This window comes from Vombatus ursinus, unplaced genomic scaffold (assembly GCF_900497805.2).
Source record: "Vombatus ursinus unplaced genomic scaffold, bare-nosed wombat genome assembly UNPS02007344.1, whole genome shotgun sequence".
Taxonomy (NCBI): Eukaryota; Metazoa; Chordata; class Mammalia; order Diprotodontia; family Vombatidae; genus Vombatus; species Vombatus ursinus.
Genome location: NW_020947122.1, coordinates 4131039 through 4155448, shown reverse-complemented (window position 1 = coordinate 4155448; position 24410 = coordinate 4131039). Strand labels below are relative to the sequence as shown.

The following is a 24410-nucleotide window of genomic DNA, read 5'->3' as shown; positions in this document are numbered from 1 at the left end:
GAGTTTATTGAATATGGGGGTTGATAGGGTCCAATTTGCACTTTAGGAAGATCAATTTGACAGCTAAGTAAGGATGTATTGGAGCAAGAGCCTGGATAGAAGGAGACCAACCAGAAGGCTATTGCCTTATTCTGGGTAGGAGGTGATATGGGACGACACCAGGGAAGTGGCAGTGTCAAAGGGGAAAGATTAGTGCATCTAAGAGAAGTTAGGGAGAAAGAAGAGGAAATAGGAGGAAAAATAATACAATAGCTTGTAGGTCAAGAAAAGTTTCTTTAAAGATGGAGGGGACCTGAGCATACAGAGAGCAGGGATGGAGCCAGTAGGTAGGGAGAGATTGAAAATTAGAGAGATCAGGGGATGATTGAAGGAGCAAACTCCTAGAGGAAGCAGGAAGAGATGGGATCAAAAGCACAAGTAGAGGGATTGATTTAATAAGGGCACCTTTTTGTCAATGACTGGAGCAAAGGAGGAGAGAAGTGGGATGATGTTAAAGGGGTCTATCCTTGCATTTCTTTCTTCACCACATGGTGAAGTGTGGGATAGTGGAGAAGAAACTCACAATTCTTCACATATATGAGAACTTTCTTTAAATCCAACACCTATGGATTCTTTGAAGTCAGACACTGGCTCCCCTATGCCCCATGGGTAGATGAAATCCCATGGAAGAGTCCTCCATGGACTCCTTTGCCATAAGAAGTCTAGTAGCAAAGCAGTCTACTCTTTTTCTTAATTTTCCTTTCATATGTGTGTGTGTGTGTGTATGTGTGTGTGTATGTGTGTGTGTGTGTGTGTGTGTGTGGCAACTGGGGTTAAGTGACTTGCCCAGGGTCAGACAGCTAGTAAGTGTCAAGTGATTGAGGTCGGATTTGAACTCAGGTCCTTTTGACTCCAAGGCCAGAGCTCTATCCACTGCGCCACCTAGCTGCCCCAACGCCGCCTATTCTTAATGGACTATTGAGTCACTGGAGGATTAAATTATTAGAAAGCAAAATTCCTTGAATGACCTACTGGTGCTACTGGTCAGGAAAGACCTAGTTAGGCCAATAACCTGGTTGTCTGTGCCTCCTGAATGCTTCACGGCAGTATTGATGAAGGAATTTATAGTTGAGGAGAATAAAGAAAATGTGTGTCTCTTTAGGACTGAAGTACTAAGCTACATGAGATATGTCTTTTCTGGGAATAGGATTGCATCATTTTCAGGACTCTTTCATGGCTGGATATGGTTCCTGAGGATTTTCATCTCCTTACCAAAATAAATTCTAAATTAAAGTTTTAATCCTTTACCCACAGAAATCTCTAACTAAAGTTGTAATGGACATAACTAAACTCTAGCTGCCAGTGACATAAAAAGCAGTCATCCTATGCAGAGACCCCCATGGAGGCATAGAGCATAACAATTTGACCAAGTAAAATGGAACACACCAACCTACCTGCACGATCTGGCTGCATAAATGCTGTCGTGGCCATATGTGGAAATAGGGCCAAAGTATCCTTGTGAGTCCCTCTCCGATGAATAGTATTCCCTGGAAAATAAACTCCATGCATATCTGTGTCAGTACCCATTCCAATCATATGCCAGGAAACTTTATCGCCTTTGCACATATCCAGGCCCGGCTGATTGCCAAACATGTAACCATTTATAGCTGAATGAAAGAAAAAGGAGAAAAATTGTTGGAGACAATGCTAATACTGTGGGTGCTGAAAATACATTGGGGCATAATCTTAGTGAAAGATATCAACTTATGTTGAGTGAAAAATTTGCATTGAATGTCACTGATAAAAGTTTATTATAGGAGTTATTTAAGGAATCTATAAAATAGATAAAACCAAGTGTTGTTCACCAACAGAAATGTGGTTAAAGGATTTGAAGAGTTTTAAAAAGAAAAATTACAAGCTACATACAACCACATGAAAACATGCTCTAAACATCTAATAGTAAGAGAATTATTAATTAAAACAATTCTGAAGTTATGACTCACACTTTGCAAATAGGCAAAGATGATTTTAAAATGGGAATAATGTTGAAGGGGCTTTGGGAAGATGGTCATATTAATAATTGAGGTAGCTAGGTGGCCCAGTAGATAGAGTGCTGGACCTGGAGTCAGGAAGAACTGAATTCAAATCCTGCCTCAGACATTTCCTAGCTGTGTAATTCTTAGCAAGTCACTTAGCCTCTATTTCCTTCAATTTCCTCATCTGTAAAATGGGGATAGTAATAGCACCTATCTCCCAGGTTTGTTGTGAGGATAAAATGAGATATTTGTTAAGTGTTTCATAAACCTAAAAGTGCTTTGTAAATGCTAGTGATTATTGGTGTTAATAGTAATTATAACAATGATGATAATATAATTATTTGTTGTTATTGTTCAGTTATTTCAGTTGTATCTGACTCTTTGTGACCCCATTTGGGGTTTTGGTTGGCAAAGATATTAGAGTAATTGGCCATTTCCTTTTCCATCTCATTTTACAGATGAGAAAACTGAGACAAACAGGTTCACACAGCTAGTATCTGAGGCCAGATTTGAACTCAAGAGGATGAGTCTGCCTGACTCCAGGCACAGTGCTCTATCCAGTGCACCACCTAGTTGCCCAATGATAATGATAAGTGATACCAATAATAATAAATTAGTTATAGTAATAAGGATGATAGTAACATTAGTAATAATATTTGTTTGAACTCTGAGTTGATCCAACTATTCCGGAAAGTAATTTGGAATTATATAAGAAAATTGACTAAATTGTCCATATTCTTTTGACTCATCAGTTTTACTACTGGACATATACACCAAAGAGATCAAAGCCAAAAACAAAGCTCTGACATACATACCACCATTTTCATAGAAGTCTCCTTTGTCATAGTAAAAGACTGGAAAAAATTGAGTGCCCATCAGTTAAAGAATAGCTGTGACATATGAATTTAGTAGAATACTTTGGTGCAGTGAGAAACGATAAGTATGAGGAATTCCAGGAAACATGGCAAGATGTATCTGAACTGACGTAGAGTGGGATAAGCAGAAACAAAAGACACATTTGCACGTTGACTACAACACTATAAATGAAAATAATCACTGAAAGGAAGCCTAAATCTGAGAACTAAAAAGCCAGTGAAGGTCCTAGAGAACAGTTAGTGAAACATAGCTCTGTCCTCACAGAAGAGAGGCAGGGGAGGCAGATAGAGCCACTGTTACCAGATGTTTTTGCTTAAATGGTTTTCTTTGTTACAAGGGGTGATAAATCTGAAGAATTAGGAAAATCCCCCCCCCCCCGCTTTTTATTTATTTATTTATTTATTTATTTTGGCTGGGCTATGGGGTTAAGTGACTTGTCCAGTGTCACACAGCTAGTAAGTGTTATGTGTCTGAGGCTAGATTTGAACTCATTTACTCCTGAATGTAGAGCCGGTGCTTTATCCACTGCACCACCTAGCTGTCCTTCCCCCCGCTTTTAAAATACCTGTGATATGAAGACAACTGATGTCAATAAAAACATATGAAAAGAAAAAATATAAGCTTATTCATATCTACAATGTGGGTATTCTGTCTCACAGTTGAACAAAGCTAATATCAACAATAGCAAATAGCAAAAAGCAATGAATGTATTTATGGTAGAAGAATGTATGTTTCCTTTGTGAAGAACAATAATTCGTTAAAGTAGTTTGATAGGGTCATAGGATTTAAAACTGGAAGGGACCTTAGACATAATCTAGTACAACCTCTTCATTTTACAGATAAGAAAACTGAGGTTTAGAGAGAGAGTAATGATTGTATATTCACACTGGTAATAATTAGATTTGGGATTGGCCAACCAGCCAAGTTGGTCAACTAGAGTACTTTCTACTATACCACATGCTTGTATTTGAAAATTATCATAGAAATACATAAATAATAGTAATTATATCCTACATTTCCTCTATTACAGTCCTCCTTGGATGCCTCAACATAGCATAGAAGGGACTGTGTGTTCATACCAGCTGTAAGAAACCTCAGAAGCAATCTGGTACAATGCAGTCATTTTACAGATGAGGTAACCAAGCCCCACAGGGGGTAAGTGACTTGCCCTTGGTCATGCAACTAGTAAGTGATAAAGGTAATATTCCTAAAGGTTAAGCAAATGAAGCACACTGATTTGATATTATCATTAAAATACTAAAATTAGAGTCCTATGGGAGGGTAGATTCCTGCCAACTCCCCTCCAGTATGCTGGAAAGAGCACTGGATTTGGAGCCAGAAGACCTGGCTTTGAAACCAGGCTCTTGTATTTGCTACCCTTGTGACCTTGAGAAAATAACTCCTTGTTACTGGTCTTCAGTTTCCTCTCCTATAAATTGAACTTGTTGGACCAGATAATTTGTAAGGTACCTTCTACTTCTAACTGCCCTGAGTCACTGCAAAGATAACTCAAACACAAGCATGCATACATAAATATAACTACAAATGGAGAACAGCTGTACGTATTAATGTCTGCGTTTTCAAAGTTTTATTTCTTAATTAATAGAAATTTATGTTTCTTTCCCTCTTACCCACCATTCATTTAAAAAAAAAATCCTTGTAACTAATGTGCTCAATCAAGCAAAACAAATTCCCTCATTGGCCATCTTCAAAAAATATGTCTCATTCTGCACCCTGAGTCCATTGCCTCTCTGTTAGGAGAATCATGAATTATGAATGGTCATTGAGCTTATCATGGTTATTACAGTTTTCAAAGTTGTTTGTCTTTCACAGAGTTGTTGTAACTGTGTAAATTATTATTGTGGTTTCGCTCATTTCATTCTTCATCAATTTACAAAGTCATCAAAATTATCCATTTTTATAATGTTGATGTTATAGCATAAATTGTTCTAGTACTGCTCACTCTGAAGTCTGAATCAATCCATACAAGCTTTTTCATGTCTCTTTGAAATCGTCTATTTCCTCATTTCTAATAACACAATAATATTACGTCATATTCATAAAATAGTATTACACCACAATAGTATTACATTACATTCACAATTTGTTTGGCCATTCCTTAGTTGATGGACATCTCTTTAGTTTCCAGTTTTTTGATACCACAAAAAGCTGCTGTAAACATTTTTGTATTATAGGATGTCTTATGGAGTGGTTTAGCTAGGCTTAGCTAGGTCAACAGGTCTCTGTTTAATAACTTTTTATGTATGATTTCAAAGTTTTCCAGAATGGTTGCACCTATTCACAGTTTCACCAACAGTGCCTGTTTTTCCACAGTCCCTCCAATATTTGTTGTTTTACTTTTTTGCCTGACACGTAGTAGGTGTTTAGTAACTACCTGATTGACTGTCATTTTTGCCAATCTAATGGGTGTGAGTGGAGCCTCATAATTACTTTAATTTACATTTATCTTTTGATATCATCATTAATACCCAATGTGTATGTGTTCACCTTACATGTCTTACACAAGCTCACCCCTTTCATCTGCTCTGAGAGTTAGCAATTGCAGAAGAGATTTAAAATAAATAAACTCTGCCTTGTCCATGAACCTCCACTGGCAGCTTCTTAGCTATTAGTAATGATTATAGATTATCTCTTGCATCCCATGTTGTTATATAACCATTGAGGGTTATGTAACTGTTCGGTGTCATCTACCCATCCAGACGTCTTACAGGGCTCCATTCCTGATACTCTATATCTGGCACGGTCAGGGCTTTCATGACTCAAATACCTGATCCCCTCCTGTCCACATGTTCAATTCTTACCTACCCATCATTTAAAATTCAAGTGATCCCTCTTCCAGCTAGCTCTCCAGTTAAGCTCCTTTCTTTTTCACCACACCCAGGTCAGTTTCCAGACACTGCATGGCCAATACCAGAGACTATTTCCTGATTCCTTGAAATGGGTATGGAGAAGAACTGGCAGTGCATGCCCTTCCCCTACCCTCAGCTCAGGTGGTTCTTTAACCTTAGATAGCTTGACTTTCCTCCCACTGTCTCTTTGCTCATACATGTTCTCTATGCCCGGAAGACTCTCCCTCCCACTCTTGACCTCACTTCCTATCCATTCAGTAAGGCCAACTCAAATGCCACCTTTTCTGGAAAGCTTTTCCTGATCCCTCTTTTCAGCAGTGGTCTCCCTCTTCTAATTCATAGAACACATATAGCTACTAATCTAGCATCATAGGATCGTAGATTTAGAGCTGGGAGGGCTATATAGTCCAATCCATTCCTTTTACAAATAAGGAAACAGGCCTAGGAAGGATAAGTGACTTATCTAACATTACACAAGTGACCAAATAAGCATAAGAGGCCAGATTAGAACCTACATACTCTGATTTCAAACCCGTGCCTTTTCTACTATACCACAACACTTTTGTACATCTTGCTAAATTGCAAGTTCCATGCTAATGAGAGGCAGTATGTGATAGGGGACAGAGAACTGGCTTTAAAGTCAGGGTAGGTTCGAATAGCACCCCTAACCTATAGTAACTATGTAACCCCAAGTCACTTAACATCTCAGAGCTCTAGAAAGTTCTCTAAGACTATAAATTGTGGAACAGTTGCTGAATTTCATTGGTAGAGGAGGTTTCTTTGTGGGAGATTCTTTATATTAATGAAATCATAGTTCCAGACCAAAAAAAATCCTTTTTTTGATCTGAAGTTTCTATAATTGCAGGGATTGTGTCTCATCTAAGCTTTAGGTCTTCCATAGTGTCTTGGTAGGTGCTTAATACAAATTTACTGAATTGCTTTGAATATGTTGTAAAATAAAGCCACTAGCTAATAGGATGGATTAGTAGGTTCTCCTGCTGAGGCTGCCATATTGAGAATATTAGCTATAAAACTGGATCCTGTGGATTCCTCCTGTCCAGAGGCAGTTTTTCTTAGATCTTAAGTTCCCTGTAAATGAGCTGATTGATAGAAAATGGCTTGAGAAATTCACCACTCTCTTTCTTCCATAATTCACAGGAAGGTTTCTGTGGTATGGAACTAGTCATCTGACATTATAGGAAATACAGAAGGCCACATACTGTGGTGGAAAAAGGGCTGAATTTGGAGTTGGAAGACTTTAGTTTGATCCCTACCTTTGATACTACATTCATGGCCATGAGCAAGTGACTTACAACTTTCTAGGCCTTGGTTTCCTCATTTGTAAAAAGAAATGGTTGGACTAGAATCAGGGGTGGGGAACCTGTGGCCTGGAGGCTACATGTGGCCCTCTAGGTCCTCAGGTGTGGCCCTCTGACTGAATCTAAACTTTCCCTTAATAAAAGGATTTGTTCTGTAAAACTTGGACTCAATCAAAAGACTGTACCGTAGGACCTAGAAGGCTACATGTTGCCTCAAGACCACAGGTTCCCCACCCCTGGCTAGATGGTCTCCAAGTTTTCTTTCATCTCTAAATCTATAATCCTATGTTTGGCCATCCAGACGTTTCCCAGGATCAAGTTTTACTTATAATAAGATAAATTGCTGTTGTTATGACTGATATGAGAGAAAAAGACCACTTACTTAATGAATGTTTGCTGAATTAAATTACCGAAAATGAAAAAAATTAGTTCACAAATGAAGTTCTAGTTATACAGAGAACAAATGTTTTCCAGATGAATATTTCAAGCAATCATTGACTCTTGGAGTCTTAATCTTCTTGTGTTCTAATTCCTTTCTAATCCCTAGTAATGCTTGTTCTCTCTAGAGAAGACCCTTTCTTAACATATGCAGGATCACAAAAGAAGCTATTTAAATTAAAATATAGTTATAAAATATTTTTCTAAAAAATAAAAAAGTTCACAGACCCTAGGCTAAGTCTCCTTTTCTACTTATGTTCTATGATGCAAGGATGTATGAATCTGTATTGGATATCTCTAATTCTCCTGAAGCGTCATTGGACTTATTGTAAACACAGTAGAAGATCTTTTGTAAATTGTTTTCTGAATTTATGAGGGAAGGTTTTACTTCATAATTCAACAGAATACTTCTGCAGAAAAATTTGTGCCGTGCCATCTGAGGCTTTTACTTTCAGAAGTATTAATTAAGCTTTACAACAATCCTGGAAGACTGATAAATTACAACATAATCATTTGAAGGTTATGAATCGGGAGACTGAAATAACTTGCTAGTGGACAAGTACATCAAAAAAGAATCAAAATTACAACAGCTGCAAGATGTAGGTTTGAAATACCCAGAATATTTTATACTTCAAAGCAAATGGTTTTTCTTTTGAAGAAAATGACAGAGGTCATAAACATTGTTGGTACCATGCATTCGGTTGGATTTCACAAAGTCTTTATCCTCTTTGTCAACACCAAAGGGACGCCAGGTAAACTTCCGAATGTTTTCATCCAGGTACTGGCTCAGATTCTCATCAAAGACTGTGAAGAGTAGGTAGAATTCTTTGTCTATTCCTTTCTATAATGAAGAAAGAAACGAGTGCATGAAAAACGCATGACAAACAATAAAAAAGGAAAAATTCTTAGCATTTTTCCCCTTTAAAATTAAATGCAGAGTGCATCCTAACAGACATAAAGTTGCAGATTCAGCACCTTATTTTTCAAATAAAGGGTTCTGATGAATGTCAACAGTGTATCATTGATGGCTCCCCATGCAGAGGCCTTGTTTGGTGACAGTTAAAGTCCCTCTGTCCTCTCCCTTCCAAGCAAGGATGCATAGGAAAGGAGCTGAAAAAATACAGATGTATAGAATGCACAAGCGCCAGGTGTGGACGGGAAGGAAGAAAAATAGTAAGCAATAAAAAGAGTTCTTATAAACTGATGCAGTCTTCCTCATGAAGGCAGTACTAGTTGGTGAAGATCAATAATAGGAGGCTTGCCTCCACCAGCTCAAGGAAAATTACCAGGGAGGGAAGTGCCTAATTATTTCCTAATTACAAAGTGATTTTTTTTTTTGGTCTCTACTTATTCTTTACAATCCTGTGAGCGGTAGTAATTTTGATTTATTGGTTATCTGGTCCTAATCCGCTAACTCAATATTACCATTTCTGTAAAAGTCACATCAATCGAGGCAGGTAGGTGGTGCAGTGGATACAGCACTGGCCCTGGAGTCAGGAGGACCTGAGTTCAAATCCAGCCTCAGACACTTGACACTTACTAGCTATGTGACCCTGGGCAAGTCACTTAACACCAATTGCCTCACCAAAAAGCAAAAAAAAAAAAAAGTCACATCAGTCAATTGTCTGGTGGCTCCACTCATTCCTGTGACTTTGCAGTCCAGAACACCCCTCCCTGGCCACTATTCCCTTCTTGTTGGTATATGATGTTGTCCAAGGAAAGCTCATTAAGGGCATGTAGTACTAAAAAAAAAAACTATCTCTAGTACTTAGTGCAGTGTCTAACAGTTAGTAAGTCCTTAATTAATGTGTTTTTATTCATTTGTTCCTTCTTTTTTATGTGAATTTCTCAGTGTACCAAACTGAGTTTCCATCAGAACTTTTAGTGTATCTCTATTTCCTTCAGAACTGAGTGTTGGCACTATCCCTGCCCTTCCACAAATTATTTCATATATAGTCTGTATTTTGTTGTGACTTATTTCAGTTGCATCTGACTCTTCGTGACCCTATTTGGGATTTTCTTGGCAAAGAAATACTGGAATGGTTTGCCATTTCCTTCTCCACCTCATTTTACAGTTGGGGAAACTGAGGCAAACAGGGTTGCATGACTTGTCCAGGGTCACACAGCTAGTAAGTGTCTGAGGTCAGATTAGAACTCAGGAAGATGAGTCTTCCCTGACTCCAGGCCCTGCACTCTATCCATCGTGCCATGTAGCTGCTCCATATTTTATATTTACTCGTCTGTATACATGTTTCTGCGCAGTAAAATGTAAGCTCTTTGTACGTGGAGGTTGTTTCCTTTTTGTCTTTGTGCTTCCAGGACCTATTACTGTGCCTAGCACACATGGCTCATGATAAATGTTCACTGAATTGAAATTACTTCACTTTATTCTGGTGTCCCATTGGGAGCACGCAAAGGACTGTGAGTCAGGATCTTTTTCCTAAAAGTGCTGCTAACCTTTGCCCTTTCTCCAGACCACTTTCCATACAATAACTGCCAAAGTGGTTTTCCAAAAGCATAGGTTAGACACTTCACTCCCCTACTCAATCAATACCAGTGACTCCTTATTGCCTCTGGGAACAAGTACAAAATTCCTCTGTTTGGCATTTAAAACCCTTCACAATCTGGCCCCAACTGACCTTCTCAAACTTATTACATATTACTCCTCTTCATGCGCTCTACTATAGTGCAACAAAACTGGCTTTTTTATTATTCTTTATACACAGCTTTTTATCTTTTGTATTTGTTCTTTTGTGCTTATACCAGGGCAATGTTCTCTCTGACTAGATGAGGATAAGGCACTTGTATTTGTATCCCCAGTGCTAAGCACATAGTAGGCACTTAATAAATCTTTGTTGATTGATTAATGGATAGACTTGTGTGGGTTAGTGTGTCTCTCTTGTAATATGCCTGCTTGGGTCTGAGTCCAATATTTTTCTCAAGAGAGAATGGATCAGGGCATCTAGGTAGTACAGTGGATAAGGCACTAGCCCTGGACTCAGGAGGATCTGAGTTCAAATCTGGCCTTTAACATTTACTAGGTGTGTTACCCCACTGGGCAAGTAACAACCCCAATTGCTGAGAGAGAGAATGGATCCCTGCTGGGGGTCCTATTTGTTTAGCTGCATCTATTTGTGAATAATGGGTAAAAACTAGGAAGCATGCCTCCAATTAATCACACAAGGAGGGAACTTGATGTTGACTAGGTTGGTTAGGCTCTTGCCTGAGTGGGTAGCTGAGGCACTCCCTGATAGTACATTACCAGGGAAAGAACTATCCTTACTACAAGATTCAAACAATTTTTTCCTTTGCCTTGAGCATCATTCTCCCAGAACATACTTCATTCTCTTTAGGTAGAGATACTTGCAGGAAGAAGAAGGTATGGACTGAAATTCAAAGCTTCAAACCCACAACTGGATGCTTTTTCTCTTATGAATAGCACATTTATTGGCAATGCATATATGACCAATAAATTGACAAAATTTAGCACCATTTTCTAGCCAGAAATTTTATTTTTAGGGCTAATAATAAAGAGACTTTTAAATTACACACATCCCTTTGTCACTGAGAGGAAATATGGCTATAATGCTTAGAGTGTGGCATTTAGAACTTAGGACTCCCAGGAAATACAGGGAAGAAAATTCTAGTAGACCTTATAGACACCTACTAGGACAGAATTGTTTCTTTCTCTATCCTCTCTAATATTAAGGTCATCACAACTTTTGCCGGGATGTAATGGATAGAGTATTGGTCCTGGAGTCAGAAAGAACGGAGTTCAAATCCAATCTCAGGCATTTACTAGTTGTGTGACCCTGAGTAAGTCACTTAACCCTGTTAGCCTCAGTTTCCTCACCTGTAAGATGAGCTGGAGAAGGAAATTCAAACTGCTCCAATATCTTTGCAAAAAAAAAAATCTTAAAAGGGGTCACAAAGAGTCAGACATGACTGAAAATAACTACACAACAAAAGCCTACTATCAGGTGCAACTTGCTAGAACAGAATTGTTTCTTATTCTATTCTCTTTGATATTATTTAGGTCAGTTTGATTTTATCTATTTGAGGGAAGCTGAATAAGGTACCAAAAAAAAGACCTGACAAACGGAAAAGGGACAGGGGAAGTTATTTTCTGTTTCTATTCCCACTACTTACTAGCTGTGTAACCTTGGATAAGGCATTTCAAACCAAGTAAATTTAACAATCATTAAGTGCCTACTGCATTGATGTACCTGTGTTCCATCATCTTTTAGAGTGTTCCTTTTACAGATCAACAATGGCCCCACTAGACCAGAACTAGTGTCTTTGATTGGATCCACTGCTGAGAAGTACATATATGTCAAACAGGAGGGATCATCAACTGTTGGGCTTACACTTTCAGGCACCATCCACCTGTATGTAAATTTGTCACCTGGTTTTACATGGGCTCCCATCTTCTGAAACCCTTGGAAAAACAAAGTAAAATAATCAATTACACAAATAAAGGCATAAGAATAGAACAACATAAAAATCTCTCAGACCTATGTTCAATCCAGGCTGGAGTTCTGTCCCTGCCAGGGCTACTAATGGATATTTTGTTGAATGGTACTGTTGTTCTTGTTCTGTCTGAAGTGGAATCCAAGTAAAGTAGAACTACAGCTTTTTAGAAGCTTAAGGCAAGGTACAAACTGTTTTTTGATCCTTGATCCTGTGTTTTTGAGAGATAGGGGAGAAGGGCTTAAAGATGAGGAGGTCAGAAAAGAGTAAAAATGACAAATTTTACATTTCCCTTTTCCCCTTGTCCCTGAAGCAATCTGAGTTTTCCTAAGGACTTTTTACTATTGCCAGCAACAAGAAACAGACAATGGGTAAAAGCAACATAAATTCAATTCAATTTGACAAATATTTAAGTGCCACTGTGTGCAAAAGTACTATGTTAGCCATAATTCCTGCCCTCAAGGATGGCAATAGAAGTTAGAATGTGGTAAAGGGCATCGAAGAGGTCAAATAGTCATGCAAAGTTTAAATAAGCCTTAAGAGTCTCAAGAAAAAATGTGGGATTCAATGAAATGTAAATGGAACTAGACCCTAATCTTTCTAACTTAATGTTCTTTCTGCTTTACCACACTTAATCTGACTATTCACCCTAAAATTCTCATTTAATGCATTAAAGATCAGTTGGAAATAGGAGAACAACATGGTAGTTGTCCTTCTTCCTATTAATACACAGTTAAATTCCTCTAATATCCTTAAAATCTCAACTTGTTATTGATTCATGAACTAATCTAAACCATTAATTTCTATATTTATGTTTTCAGTTCCTCAACTAGAATCTTACCTAAATACTTGCTGATAGAATGGAGGTGGCCATGAGTTCTCCAAGACTATGCCAATAGAGCATAAGATCTGTCAAGTCTTACCGAAGTGGAAAGTCTTCAGATATGAGCCTAGTGATGGGCCATATATTGGTACACTGAGACCAGGTGTGCTAAACTCAGAGATCATCACCAGGTTGACCACAGGGTGATGTTTTTTCAGCCACAGCGGTTCTCAAAGTAAGTAAGAGAGAAGTTGCAATCTGCCTGTTTAGATGAAAAGCTCTCACTGATGAAATTCCATATTCTTTAAGTATTAAAGTATATTTTCAGCTGTAAAGTGTCTTGGATAAATGTATTCCCTAAGTTTATTACAGTTTATATATTTACTATTTATTTATTATTACTAAGTTTATTATTTGACTGTCGAGGTCTAAGTAGTCAGACTTCTGTAATGGGATATAGGTCCCTGAGACTTTTGGGTGAATAGTTCAATCCTTTATCTATGAATGGTGGCTATGGAAACTCCCCTTCTATCTTCTATCTTCATTTTGCCTTTGGAGGGTGTTCAAACCTCACCTTTTTCTTTGCTACTTCAGAGCTTGTTGTAAAGAGCTTTAACTTGTTACATTACCTACTTCATAGATAAGGATACATACACACACACACACACACACACACACACACACAACTATATATACCATCTTCTTAAGTTCAAATCACATTTGCTGTGGACAAGTCACCTAACCCTGTTTGCCTTAGTTTCATCATCCGTAAAATGAACTGAAGAAGGAAATGGCAAACCACCCAAGTATCTTTGCCAAGGAAACGCCAAATGGAGTCACGAAGAGTTGGGCAGACTGAAACAACTGAACAACAAGATACTTACTATACTACATTATACTATATATACACATACTATCATATCATACATTTTGTCATGTCATATAAACTTGTTACATTACATTGCATGATAATGTGTTACGTTATAGGAACAATTCACTAATTGTTCCATATGTATATGTCTTCTTTCTAACTAGGCTTTAAGTTCCTTGTGTACAGGAAATGTGCCTTTTACTTCTTTGTACCCTCCAAATGTTAAGGACACGATTGTAAATACAAATAAATAATAATTGCTACACATCAAAGACCATATAAGACTGATATGAATTGAATACAGAGTACACATGCATTCTATTGCCTTCACTCACAGTATCCTTATATTCCCTGTAAAACACTTCTTAACAAATTAATGCTTATAAACTATTATATAAATTAATATAATATAATTATATAAATAACTATTACATAAATTATATAAACTAATAAAACGAACAATTAGCAAACTAATAATAATAGCTACTATTTATATTGCAGTTACCATGTGCCAGGCACTGTGCTAAGCATTTTGCAAGCATTATTGCATTTGATCTTCACAACAACTCTGGGAGGTAGGTGCTATTATTTGCCCCAATTTACAGATAAGGAAAATGAGGCAAATGGGGGTTAAATGAGTAAACTAAGACACAACTCAGGTGAAATCAATGTAAAGCCATCCCTGACCCCACCAATACTCTAGCCTGCTCTCTCTGAAAGTTATCCTTCTTCAGATTTCTCATTATCCTTCCCCTAGATCTATCCTTTGCATTTTTCTCACTTTACTTCATATGCCTTGTTCCCAGTCATTTATGTACCTGTCTTTCTTCCTATTAGATGGGAAACTCTCTGTGTGCAGAGACTGTCTTATCTATCTTTATAGGCCCAGTACCTACTGTTGAAAGTGAATTTCTGGAGAAGCATAATTGGTTCCATTATGTTCTGTATTAACCATTTTGCTGTCTATGACCCTTCACAAACACCAGCCACTGCAGCTATTGTCCTTCAGTGTCTCCTTTTCTCATTTTATTGGTACAAAAAGACTTAGTTGCTGAAGGTGGAAGATTCCAGAGTCCTGGGAATGTCCTCCTCCCTTTTCCGGCCCAATGGGCAGTTTTCTTTAATTTAGTGAAACTAGCTATCTAAGAAGATAATTCCCTTATCTATTTCCTGTAGCAAATAATATACATTTTCTTTCAACAAATATACTATACTTTGTATGGCCACCTGTATCTTAACAATAGCAATCTTCTTTTTACCGATACAAGGTATAAATATAATATAATGTATATTTATATAATATATAAATATTGTTTGTTGAATTGTGAATGATGCATTCCCCATCAATGGAGATATGTGCAGAGTGCCACACTCTTAGTGTAATAAAACCTGCTTCTGATTCATTTTGGCTTATTGGTATTAGTTGAATTGATAAGTAAATTCACGTAACACAAAATAGTGCTTTGCTCCTAAAAGGAGTTTAATAAATATTTGTTGAATTGAATTGAGCTAGTGAAGCTGTTCATGCTTTGATCAGCTGCATTTGCACCAGCACTTACCATCAAGGTTTGGTGCCGCGTCAGATGCCTTGTTGTAGAACACACCATGGGGCAAAAAGCTATAGACCCTGTCTGCTTTGTTGGCAAAAGTCACTGTTATTGTATCACCCACCTCAGCTTTGATGACTGGGCCTGTGAGAGATTGAGAGTGGAGAGGAAAAAGTGAAAGGAGGAGAAAAGCGAAAGAGAGGGAAGGGAGAGAAGAATCTATTTAGAATCATCAGGTCTCACAACAGAAATCTGTCCCCTGGGTTGAAATATTTGGAATGATTTACTGTACCAAGTATTCCAAGATGGCTTTCTGCCTCAGACCGGCTCTTTCTTCTGGTAAAAGTTGCATCAATATACTCCACATACTGAACTTTCCAGTATTTTCCTCCTATCCTAGTTTCCCCTTGTGTGAAGAAAGGTTCAGATTCACTGTGAAAGGATGTGGAATGTGATTGAGAACATTTCCATATGCATACCAAATGCCTCAATTAAAACGCTTAAGCTCTTCATCTCTCTGACCCACCAGAAGAGATTCTGTCCAGGACCTGGGTAAGTATTCTTCAACCAAGTCCCTAGGGACATTGAACCAAAAAGGCTGGTAGAAGTTTGGGAACATTTATACCCTAGCAACTCAATCCAATTCAATAAGCATTTATGCCTACTATGTTCAAAGTAATAAGGGTACAAAAACAAAATGGATAACTGTATTTGCCCGCAAGGACTGGCATTCTACTGAGGGAATACAGCATTTAAGCACATAAATGAATATAACATAATTTGAGGAGGGTGAAAAAGCACTAATAACTAGGACAATCAGCAAAGATTTCTGTGGTACCTGGTTGAGACTTCAAGGAAGCTAAAAATTTTAAGGCTGGAGTTCTTAATCTCTTTTGTGGCATGGCTCCCTTTGGCAGTCTAATGAAGTCTATGGACCCTTTCTTAGAACTACGGCTTTAAAAACATAAAATAAAAGACTTATGATTACAAAGGAAAGAAATTACATTAAAATGCAGTTATCAGTGTATTTTTTTATTACAAAATAAAAAGAAGTTTTTATACCCCAGATTAAGAACTCCTGTTTAAAAGAATGGAGGTAAGGAGGGGATACATTCCAGGTATTCAAGACACCAAAGTCATAGAGGTGGGAGATTGAATGCCAAGATCTGAAAACAGCAAACAACAAATAGGCCAGTTTGGCTAGAACTGAGAATACACAAATTCAGCCATGTGAAGTAAGTGTAGAAAGGTAGACAGGAGCAAGACCATGGAGGGCTTTATGTGATGATACGTGTGGTAGCCATGGATCCACCGAAGGAAAAAAAATGTTACACCACTGTCCTTCACAGAGCTCTAACTAAAAAGGAATAACTCCTTCCTTATCAGTAGGGATTGGATCCAACAAGATTTTATATTATGATGATTTGCATATATGTTTGTCTTTCCACTAGAATATAAGTTCTATGGGGGTAGGACCGAACTGATCTTTGCCTTGCACAGTGTTCTGTATGTAATGGACATTTGATACATCTTTTAAAAAAATTAATTCAACAAACATTTGTTAAGGTTTTCTATAAAGAAATAGATAAATTTTCTTTGCATAACAAATTCTCATTACCTCACATTGAAGTTAGTACTGATAAATTCCTAATTATCTGAGATCTCACTCCTCTACTCAAAACTCTTTCATAGATTTTTACTGCCTACTAAATAGGATTTATGATATTACTGATAATTGAATATTCTGATTAAAATTTCACACGAATTACTTATCTTTAAAGAAGTATATGATAATGTATTTCACTCTAAAATTGTACTTACCATAGGTTTGACACAGAAACTTGCACATGATAGATACTCAATGAATATTTATTTTTCTTGAATGACTGGTTGAATTCTATGCAGGCCACCATATATGCTGATGAAGTGTAGCACTCTCATGAACCAAATTTAATGTACCAAATCCTAGCCATCATGGTCTGAACCAGAGTATCCTTTGTCTTTTCATTCAACTGTTCAATGAGATTCTGCCAACTTCTTTTCGTTGCCTTACCTTTAGACCAGAGGTTCTTAACTCTTTTTGTGTGCTATGGACCTCTTTTGTCAGTCTGATGAAGCCTATGGACCCCTTCTCACAACAGTGTTTTTAAATCCATAAAATGAAATACAAAGGATAACAAAGAAAACCAAATTATATTAAAATCCAGTTATCAAAAAATTTTTTTTAAGTTATTGGATCCCATATAAGAACCCCTACTGTAGAACTAGATGTAGTAGGCAAGAAACTTTGTAGGGAGGTATTTAGCTCTCCAAAAGGACACAACAGATTTTTCTTGCAAGAATCTTTAAAAGTATCTACCCTAACAGTAATGACCTAGCAAAGCACAGAAACTTACCTGCCAGTGGCATTCAAGGGCAGGCCACTGTACTTATTGTAGCCCTGAGGACCATAGTTCCAAAGAACTTTTTCTGCAGCAATAAAGTAACTTCTCTCCCGGCCTTTCAGTGTGGGTTGATAAATATCATTTGTGCATGTTCTGACATTATATTGTCCCAGCATACCCGCTGTATAACAGAAGAAAATTATGAGTCAAGTATTGCTGATGGCTAATTGTTTTTAAAGAGTTTTCTTATATTGCCAATGGTTTTCAGGGTGTATTATTACATTCCAAGAAAAACCTAAAAGCCGTCTATAATCAATATTTGCTAAACAAGCTTAACATTAGCTTGAAGGGTCTTGCTATTGTTAAAAGGTGATGGTTTAATGATAAAAAGGTCACAAATTTCTGCTTATTTTTCCCAGATCATGAACTAATATTAAAACTAGCTAGGTAATGTTGACATATTTCAATTTTTGCAAGAACCCAACCAGGTACAATGGACAATGGGAAAATCTACCATCTTGGACACAGTGGCACAGTGGGTGGAGTTGAGTTCAAATTTGGCATCAGACACTTACTAGCTACATGACCCTGGGCATGTCACTTAAGCTCCATTTTCTCAACTTCCTCATCTGTAAAACAGGGATAATAATAGCTCCTACCTGACAGGGTTGATGGGAGGATCAAATGAAATGGTGTCTATAAAGTACTTGGCCAACTTTAAAGTGTTATATAAATGCTAGTGATGATTTTTATTGTTGTCATTATTATTATTATTAATATTGTCCAAGCCCCAAGACTGCCTAAGAACCTATCTCAGCAGTGAGAAGACCTGCTACTATTTACCCTTGTGGATACCTTGTCTTTCCACTTCAGCCCTGCCCCAAGACAGAAGGTCTTTGAACATATATATACATACATACACACACACACACACACACACACACACACACATATATATGTGCATATATAGGAAGGTCTAAGTATATACACAAATATGTACATGTATAAGATCTTTGTATATAATATATACACATATATAATAAGTTATTTAAAAGAATTTATGCATATAAACAAATGTGCATATATAAAAGGTCATTAAATATATATAAATAATATAAACAATAATAAAATGTATAAATATATTTTAATAAATATATGAACAAATTTTTAAAGACCTTCTTATATATTCATATATGTGTGTATGTATCTATGTATATGAATGTGTGTGTGGGTGTGTGTAGTTGATTGGTTATTGTCCTTCATTATCAAAGAGGACCAAAATGACATTACTAGGTGGGTTCAAGGTACAATGTGTCCAACTGTGGCTGATCAGACGAATGTAAGCTTGGAAGGCTCTACCACAGGTCAGACAAAAATCATCCATCTGAACATTTGGAGTGGAGATATATCTAAATTTGTGTATCTCATGTTTCTTTTGAGCTAGTGCAATTCTGCTTTGCTCGTAGAATGCAACACCATCTTTGATGTGGGCACATCATGCCAGGCGGTCCTGTGCCAGTGTCTCCCATGTCTCACAATGGATTCCAAAATTCTTCAGAGAGATCTTGAGAGTATCCTTATATCCCTTCTTCTGAACTCCATTTGAGTGCTTGCCTTGTGTAAGTTCTCTATAAAATATTATTTTATTCTTTTTTTTTTAATTCTAGGCGATTGGGGTTAAGTGACTTGCCCAGGGTCACACAGCTAGTAAGCGTTAAGTGTTCGGTCTGAGGTCAGATTTGAACTCAGGTCCTCCTGACTTCAGGGCTGGTTCTCTATCCACTGTGCCACCTAGCTGCCCCTATAAAGTATTATTTTAGGCAAACATTCTTTTGGCATTCAAACAACATGGCTCTCGAAGGCCTTGGAGGGTCTGAACCCATCTGGGATGCTTGACTGCTTCCCTAACTTGTCTGAGGTGGGAATCACCAAATCTGTGTCTTCTGATAAAATGGAGGACCACTAGGCTTTACCAGGTATTTTGCCATTGCCTCCTAAGATCCTCTATGATTAACCATGTGTTCTGTCTCTGTTGCCTATAGACCACAGGCATCATCATCTGACCTATAGTGTCTAAGACTTTAAGGTTTTTCCATCTGCCCTCCAGCTGAACTTTCTTTTATATGCTGTCTCTCCTAATTAAGGGGTGGGCTCCTTAAAAGCAGAGACTATATCACTTTTGTATTTGAATCCCTAGGGCTTAGCATGGTACCTTGCTTGTTGATTAATTGATTTATCTTCCATAATAGGTTATAACAGCTTAAGGGGGGAAACACTATCATATATCTCCTTGTGTACCAAAGGAGATTGAATTCTTTAGGGTTAGAAGATGGTCTTGTACTAAATAGTCATTTAATAAATATTTGCTAAATAAATATTGTAACATATACACATATTTATGCATGTATATATTAATGTATGTCAGTCCTGTCTCCCTTTGTAGCAAGTTTTAATAAGCAAACCATCTAACAAAAAATTATATGTAAGATATAATATATTATATCTACTATATGTAAGATATCATGTGAGATATTGGGGATTCAAAGACAAAGGATGGAAGTTCCCATATGTAGTTGCTCACAGTCTAATGGGAAGGATATGATATTTGGAGGAGAGGATGCTCATACATATCTGGCTTTGATACAGTGTCTGATCAATGAATGCTAGTAATTGGTGGGAAGTCACATAGTATAATGGAAAAGGGTGTCAGAGAATCTGGGTTCACATCCTTATTCCATCACTTAGTACCTTGTGACCTTAAGTTAATCATTTTAACCTCTTTGGGACTCAGTTTCCTCATCTGTGAAATAAAGGAGTTGTACTAGATGAGCTCTGGCATGTCCCTTGCAGCTCAAAATCTATCTGATTTGATGAGTAGTGATCCCATGATTGTCAAATTGAGTGGATTGTAACTTTCTGTGCTTCCCTGTCAACAGTCTCTATCTCTTTACCTTGCAGGTGGTCACTGACTTGGCAAGTGATCATCCACTTCCCAGCATTCTCAGCTATCATTTCTAAGGTAAGGAAGGTGGCCGGGAACAGGTTGACAGTATCAGTCCGATGTCCTCGGCTGAGGAAGGTGTTCCCATAAAAGTAGATGGAGTGGATGTCAATCTCATTCCCCATTCCAAATAAGTGCCAGGACACAGAGTCTCCTGTACATATCTCCGGCTCAGGGAAGTTTCCAAAAAGATAGCCATTAAGAGCTAGAAGAGAAAAAAGAAAAAGAAAAACCAAAGGAAACAGAGACTTTTAGAAAGTAAATAGACTCTTTTGCTGAAGCATAAAGTGGAAATATTTCTTATTTCAATTTTTTGAAAGATTAGGTTTGAAGGGAGTTAGGCCCTTCACGCAGCACGCCAAACGCAAGCAAACAAAAAGAGAAAGGGAGGCTAAAACAAACGTACTCATACTAAAAACCAACCAAAAATTTTTAAAAATTGGAAAAACAGCGTCAATACTAAGTACTAAAAATTCCACAGAAAAACTGAATCAACAATGGGAACTAAACAAAGAAAGCATGTGACGTCCCCTGAGGGGTGTCTTCAAATGGATACAAAAGAAAGAAACAAGCATTTTATTAAGCACCTGCTATGTACCAGGCATTGTGCTAAGTGCTTTCCCATATTGTTTAATTTGATCTCCAAGACAACTTTGTGAAGTAGGTACTATTATTAATTCCATTATCCCCATTTTATAGTTGAAGAAACAGGTAAATGGAGGTTAAGTGCCCAGGGTCACAGTAAAGCTAGAAAGTGTCTGAGGCCAAGTCTCCTTGACTCCAGGCCCAGCACTCTATCTACTACTTCACCTAGCTGCCAAAACATTTTAAAGAATTTAATCAAGAATAGGAAAAGGATAAGAAAATCACATCAAATACAAGAAGGGTTTGAAGTAAAAAGTAACGAGGAAATGGAGTGAGAAATAAGATTCCAAAATAGATTAAGAGGAAATAATTTTTTAAAAACAGTATGGCAAATACAAGAGAAAATTTCCCACATTCTATATATTCCATCAACAACAATGGAAAACAGAATTGTACACCATGCAGAGCAGTTGGTAATAGAGGTTTAAGACATCACTGAATTGTCCAGAGATCAGGGGTGGGGAACCTGTGACCTTGAGGCCACACATAGCCCTCTAGGTCCTCAAGTGTGACCCTTTGTCCTGCTCCAAACTGTGGGACAACATGTGTACACAACTGATGGACCAGGACAACAGATCATACTCAGCAATCTCAGGATTGTGGGCATCACAGAGAACTAAGGAAAATAAAAGAAAATGAATATAGTATTTGAGGAAATTCAATACATTTTGCCAAAATTTGATAAAGCAAGAATTAAGTCTACACAGGATAACAACAATATTTTACATGCCTAGACAATTTTTTATTAAATTCCGACACTACATTGCTAAGGAAAAAAATACATTACAAACAACTTGAAGTGAATAAGTCTGTTAGAGGAACAATAATTATGAAGAAAATGGAACTTGGAAGGAGAAAAACATAGGATTACAGAAAAAGGAATTCAACATTTACAAAATTAAGAAACTCGGCATACTCTATGAAGGCAAGAAATGGTTATTTGAGAATCAGCCTTTGAATGATTTTCAGAGAGCTGTAAAAATTTCAAAGAAATCTTTGAAAAACAAATAATCCTCCCAGAAGAAGATAAGTATTTAAAATAACTCAAACTTCTCAAATCAAATTAAAAGAGTTGTTAATAAAATGTGAGAATAGAGCTTAAAGCATTTTGTACTGGTTAAATCACTAAAGGTATCAGAAAGATATTTCAGAGAAATAATAAGAAAAACATTCAAAGGGGAAAGCAGAAAAGGCAGATAATTCCAGGGCAAACCTCTGCCTTGCATAAAATAGAAATGCAAATTAAAATAACCTACAGAGTTATTAATGTTACAGAAGAACTTTTAAATAATGATTCCATCCAATATGGACTAATATTAAAAAGAATTAAAATAATTTATTTCCTTACAATAAGACTAATGAAAAGACAAACCTATTAACTGTAACATGAGATATAAATGAACTAAATACTTCCCCACAGAAAAGGCAAAAACAGAAAAGAGGTACAGAATGAATTAAAAAACAGAATTAAATAATCTGCTACTAAGGAAATGCATTTAAACCAGAAAGCTCTGAGAGATTCAAAATTAAAGGTGCTATAAAATTTGCCATAAAATTAACAATATGTCACAGTTGAATTAAAACCCAAACTGTGTTGAGATAAACAAAGACATTATATTATATATTATAATAAAAGGTTCTGTCCAAAATGAGAGTATAGAAATGTGTGTGCACACACATATGCACACATATGTACCTAATAGTTCTGCAACCAAATTTATCAACAAATCTTCATATATCAAGAAATAGATGTAAAGAAATAATCGTAGTGAGATGGTTTAACAATTCATTATTATTAAATTGTAACTCCATTAAAAAGATAGAAAAGAAAGCTATAAGGTAAAACAAATTATGATACAAACAAGATTTTAAAGATATGTGGTGAGAACTAAATAATAGAAACAAAAAAATATTTTTTCAGGTTCATAAACACGTTAACCAACAAAGATGACATGCAAATTGTTTTTAAGTTGTGAATTGTAAGTCTCCTTTGCTAGATCATTCCACCAATTGTGGGTGTCCCCAAAGGGTCTATCCTTAGCCTTCTTCTCTTCTCCCTCTATGCTGTCTTCCTTGGTGATCTCTTCAGGTCCAGAGAGTTCAATTATCATCTCTATGCAGAAGATTCCCTGATCTATATTTCCAGTCCTACCTCTCTGGTTAGGGCTCTTTCGGATCTCCAGTCCCAGGTCACCAACTTCCTTTTGGGTATCTCAGACTGGATGGCCCATAAACATCTCAAGCTCTATGTGTCCAAAACAGAATTTGCTATATCGACCCTGCCAAACCTTTCCCTTTTCCCAACTTTCTTATTACTGTCCAGGGCACCATTTTCCCAGTCCCCCAGGTTGGCAACCATAATGTCATCCTCTGATTCTTCACTCAAACTCATCCTATACGCTCAATTTGTTGCCAAATCTTGTTATTTCTACCTTTGCAACATCTCTCATAACTCCCCCTTTCTCTACTCATACAGCCTCCAATATAGTGTAAGCCCTCATCACCTCATGCCTCAACTATTTTAATAACCTAGCTGGTGCCCCTGCCTCAAGTATTTTCCCATTCCAATCCATCTTCCAGTCAGTTGCTAAAGTGATTTTCCTAAATTATAGCTCTAACTATGTTCCCCCTACTCAATGGCTCCCTATTACTTCTCAGATCAAATATAAACTCTTTTTTGACACTTAAAACCCTTTCTACCTTTCTAGTCCTCTTACACGTTATCACCCTCCATATTTTCTATGATCTAGATGTATTATTCTATAGTCCGTTCCTTGCACATATCACTCCATCTCCTGTCTCTGTTCATTTTTACTGGCTATTCAATATGCTTAAAGTGTTTTCCCTCCTCACTTCTGCCTTCTAGTTTCCCTGGCCTCATTCAAAACTTATTCTAAATCCTATCTTCTGCAAGAGGCCTTTCCCTGCACCTACCTCCTTCAACTCCTAATGCCTCCCCTCTAGGATTGCTCACCATTTACCCGTAGATATCTTGTATGTAAATGGTCATACATGTGTTTTTTCTCATTAAAATGTGAGCACCTTGAGGATATGGACTGTATTTTTGCTCTTCTTTGTATCCCCAGCACTTAGAATAATTGGCACATAATTGGCACATAGCAAGTACTTAAAAAATGAAGTGGAACCAAGA

The 24410-nt window shown here is 37.1% G+C and overlaps 1 protein-coding gene across 2 annotated transcripts in view; it reads right to left on the bottom strand.

Annotated features, from left to right (window-relative positions):
• The window catches only part of HEPHL1 (hephaestin like 1), an 86838-nt gene that overhangs the window by 28581 nt on the left and 33847 nt on the right, over positions 1-24410 (bottom strand). For both annotated transcript variants that reach the window (XM_027849347.1, XM_027849348.1), the window contains 7 exons: positions 20565-20819; positions 17626-17794; positions 15522-15661; positions 15242-15373; positions 11745-11956; positions 8209-8359; positions 1434-1646 (listed from right to left, as the gene is read on the bottom strand). In XM_027849347.1, coding sequence (XP_027705148.1) covers positions 1434-1646; positions 8209-8359; positions 11745-11956; positions 15242-15373; positions 15522-15661; positions 17626-17794; positions 20565-20819 — 1272 coding nt within the window. The remainder of the gene's footprint in view (positions 1-1433; positions 1647-8208; positions 8360-11744; positions 11957-15241; positions 15374-15521; positions 15662-17625; positions 17795-20564; positions 20820-24410) is intronic.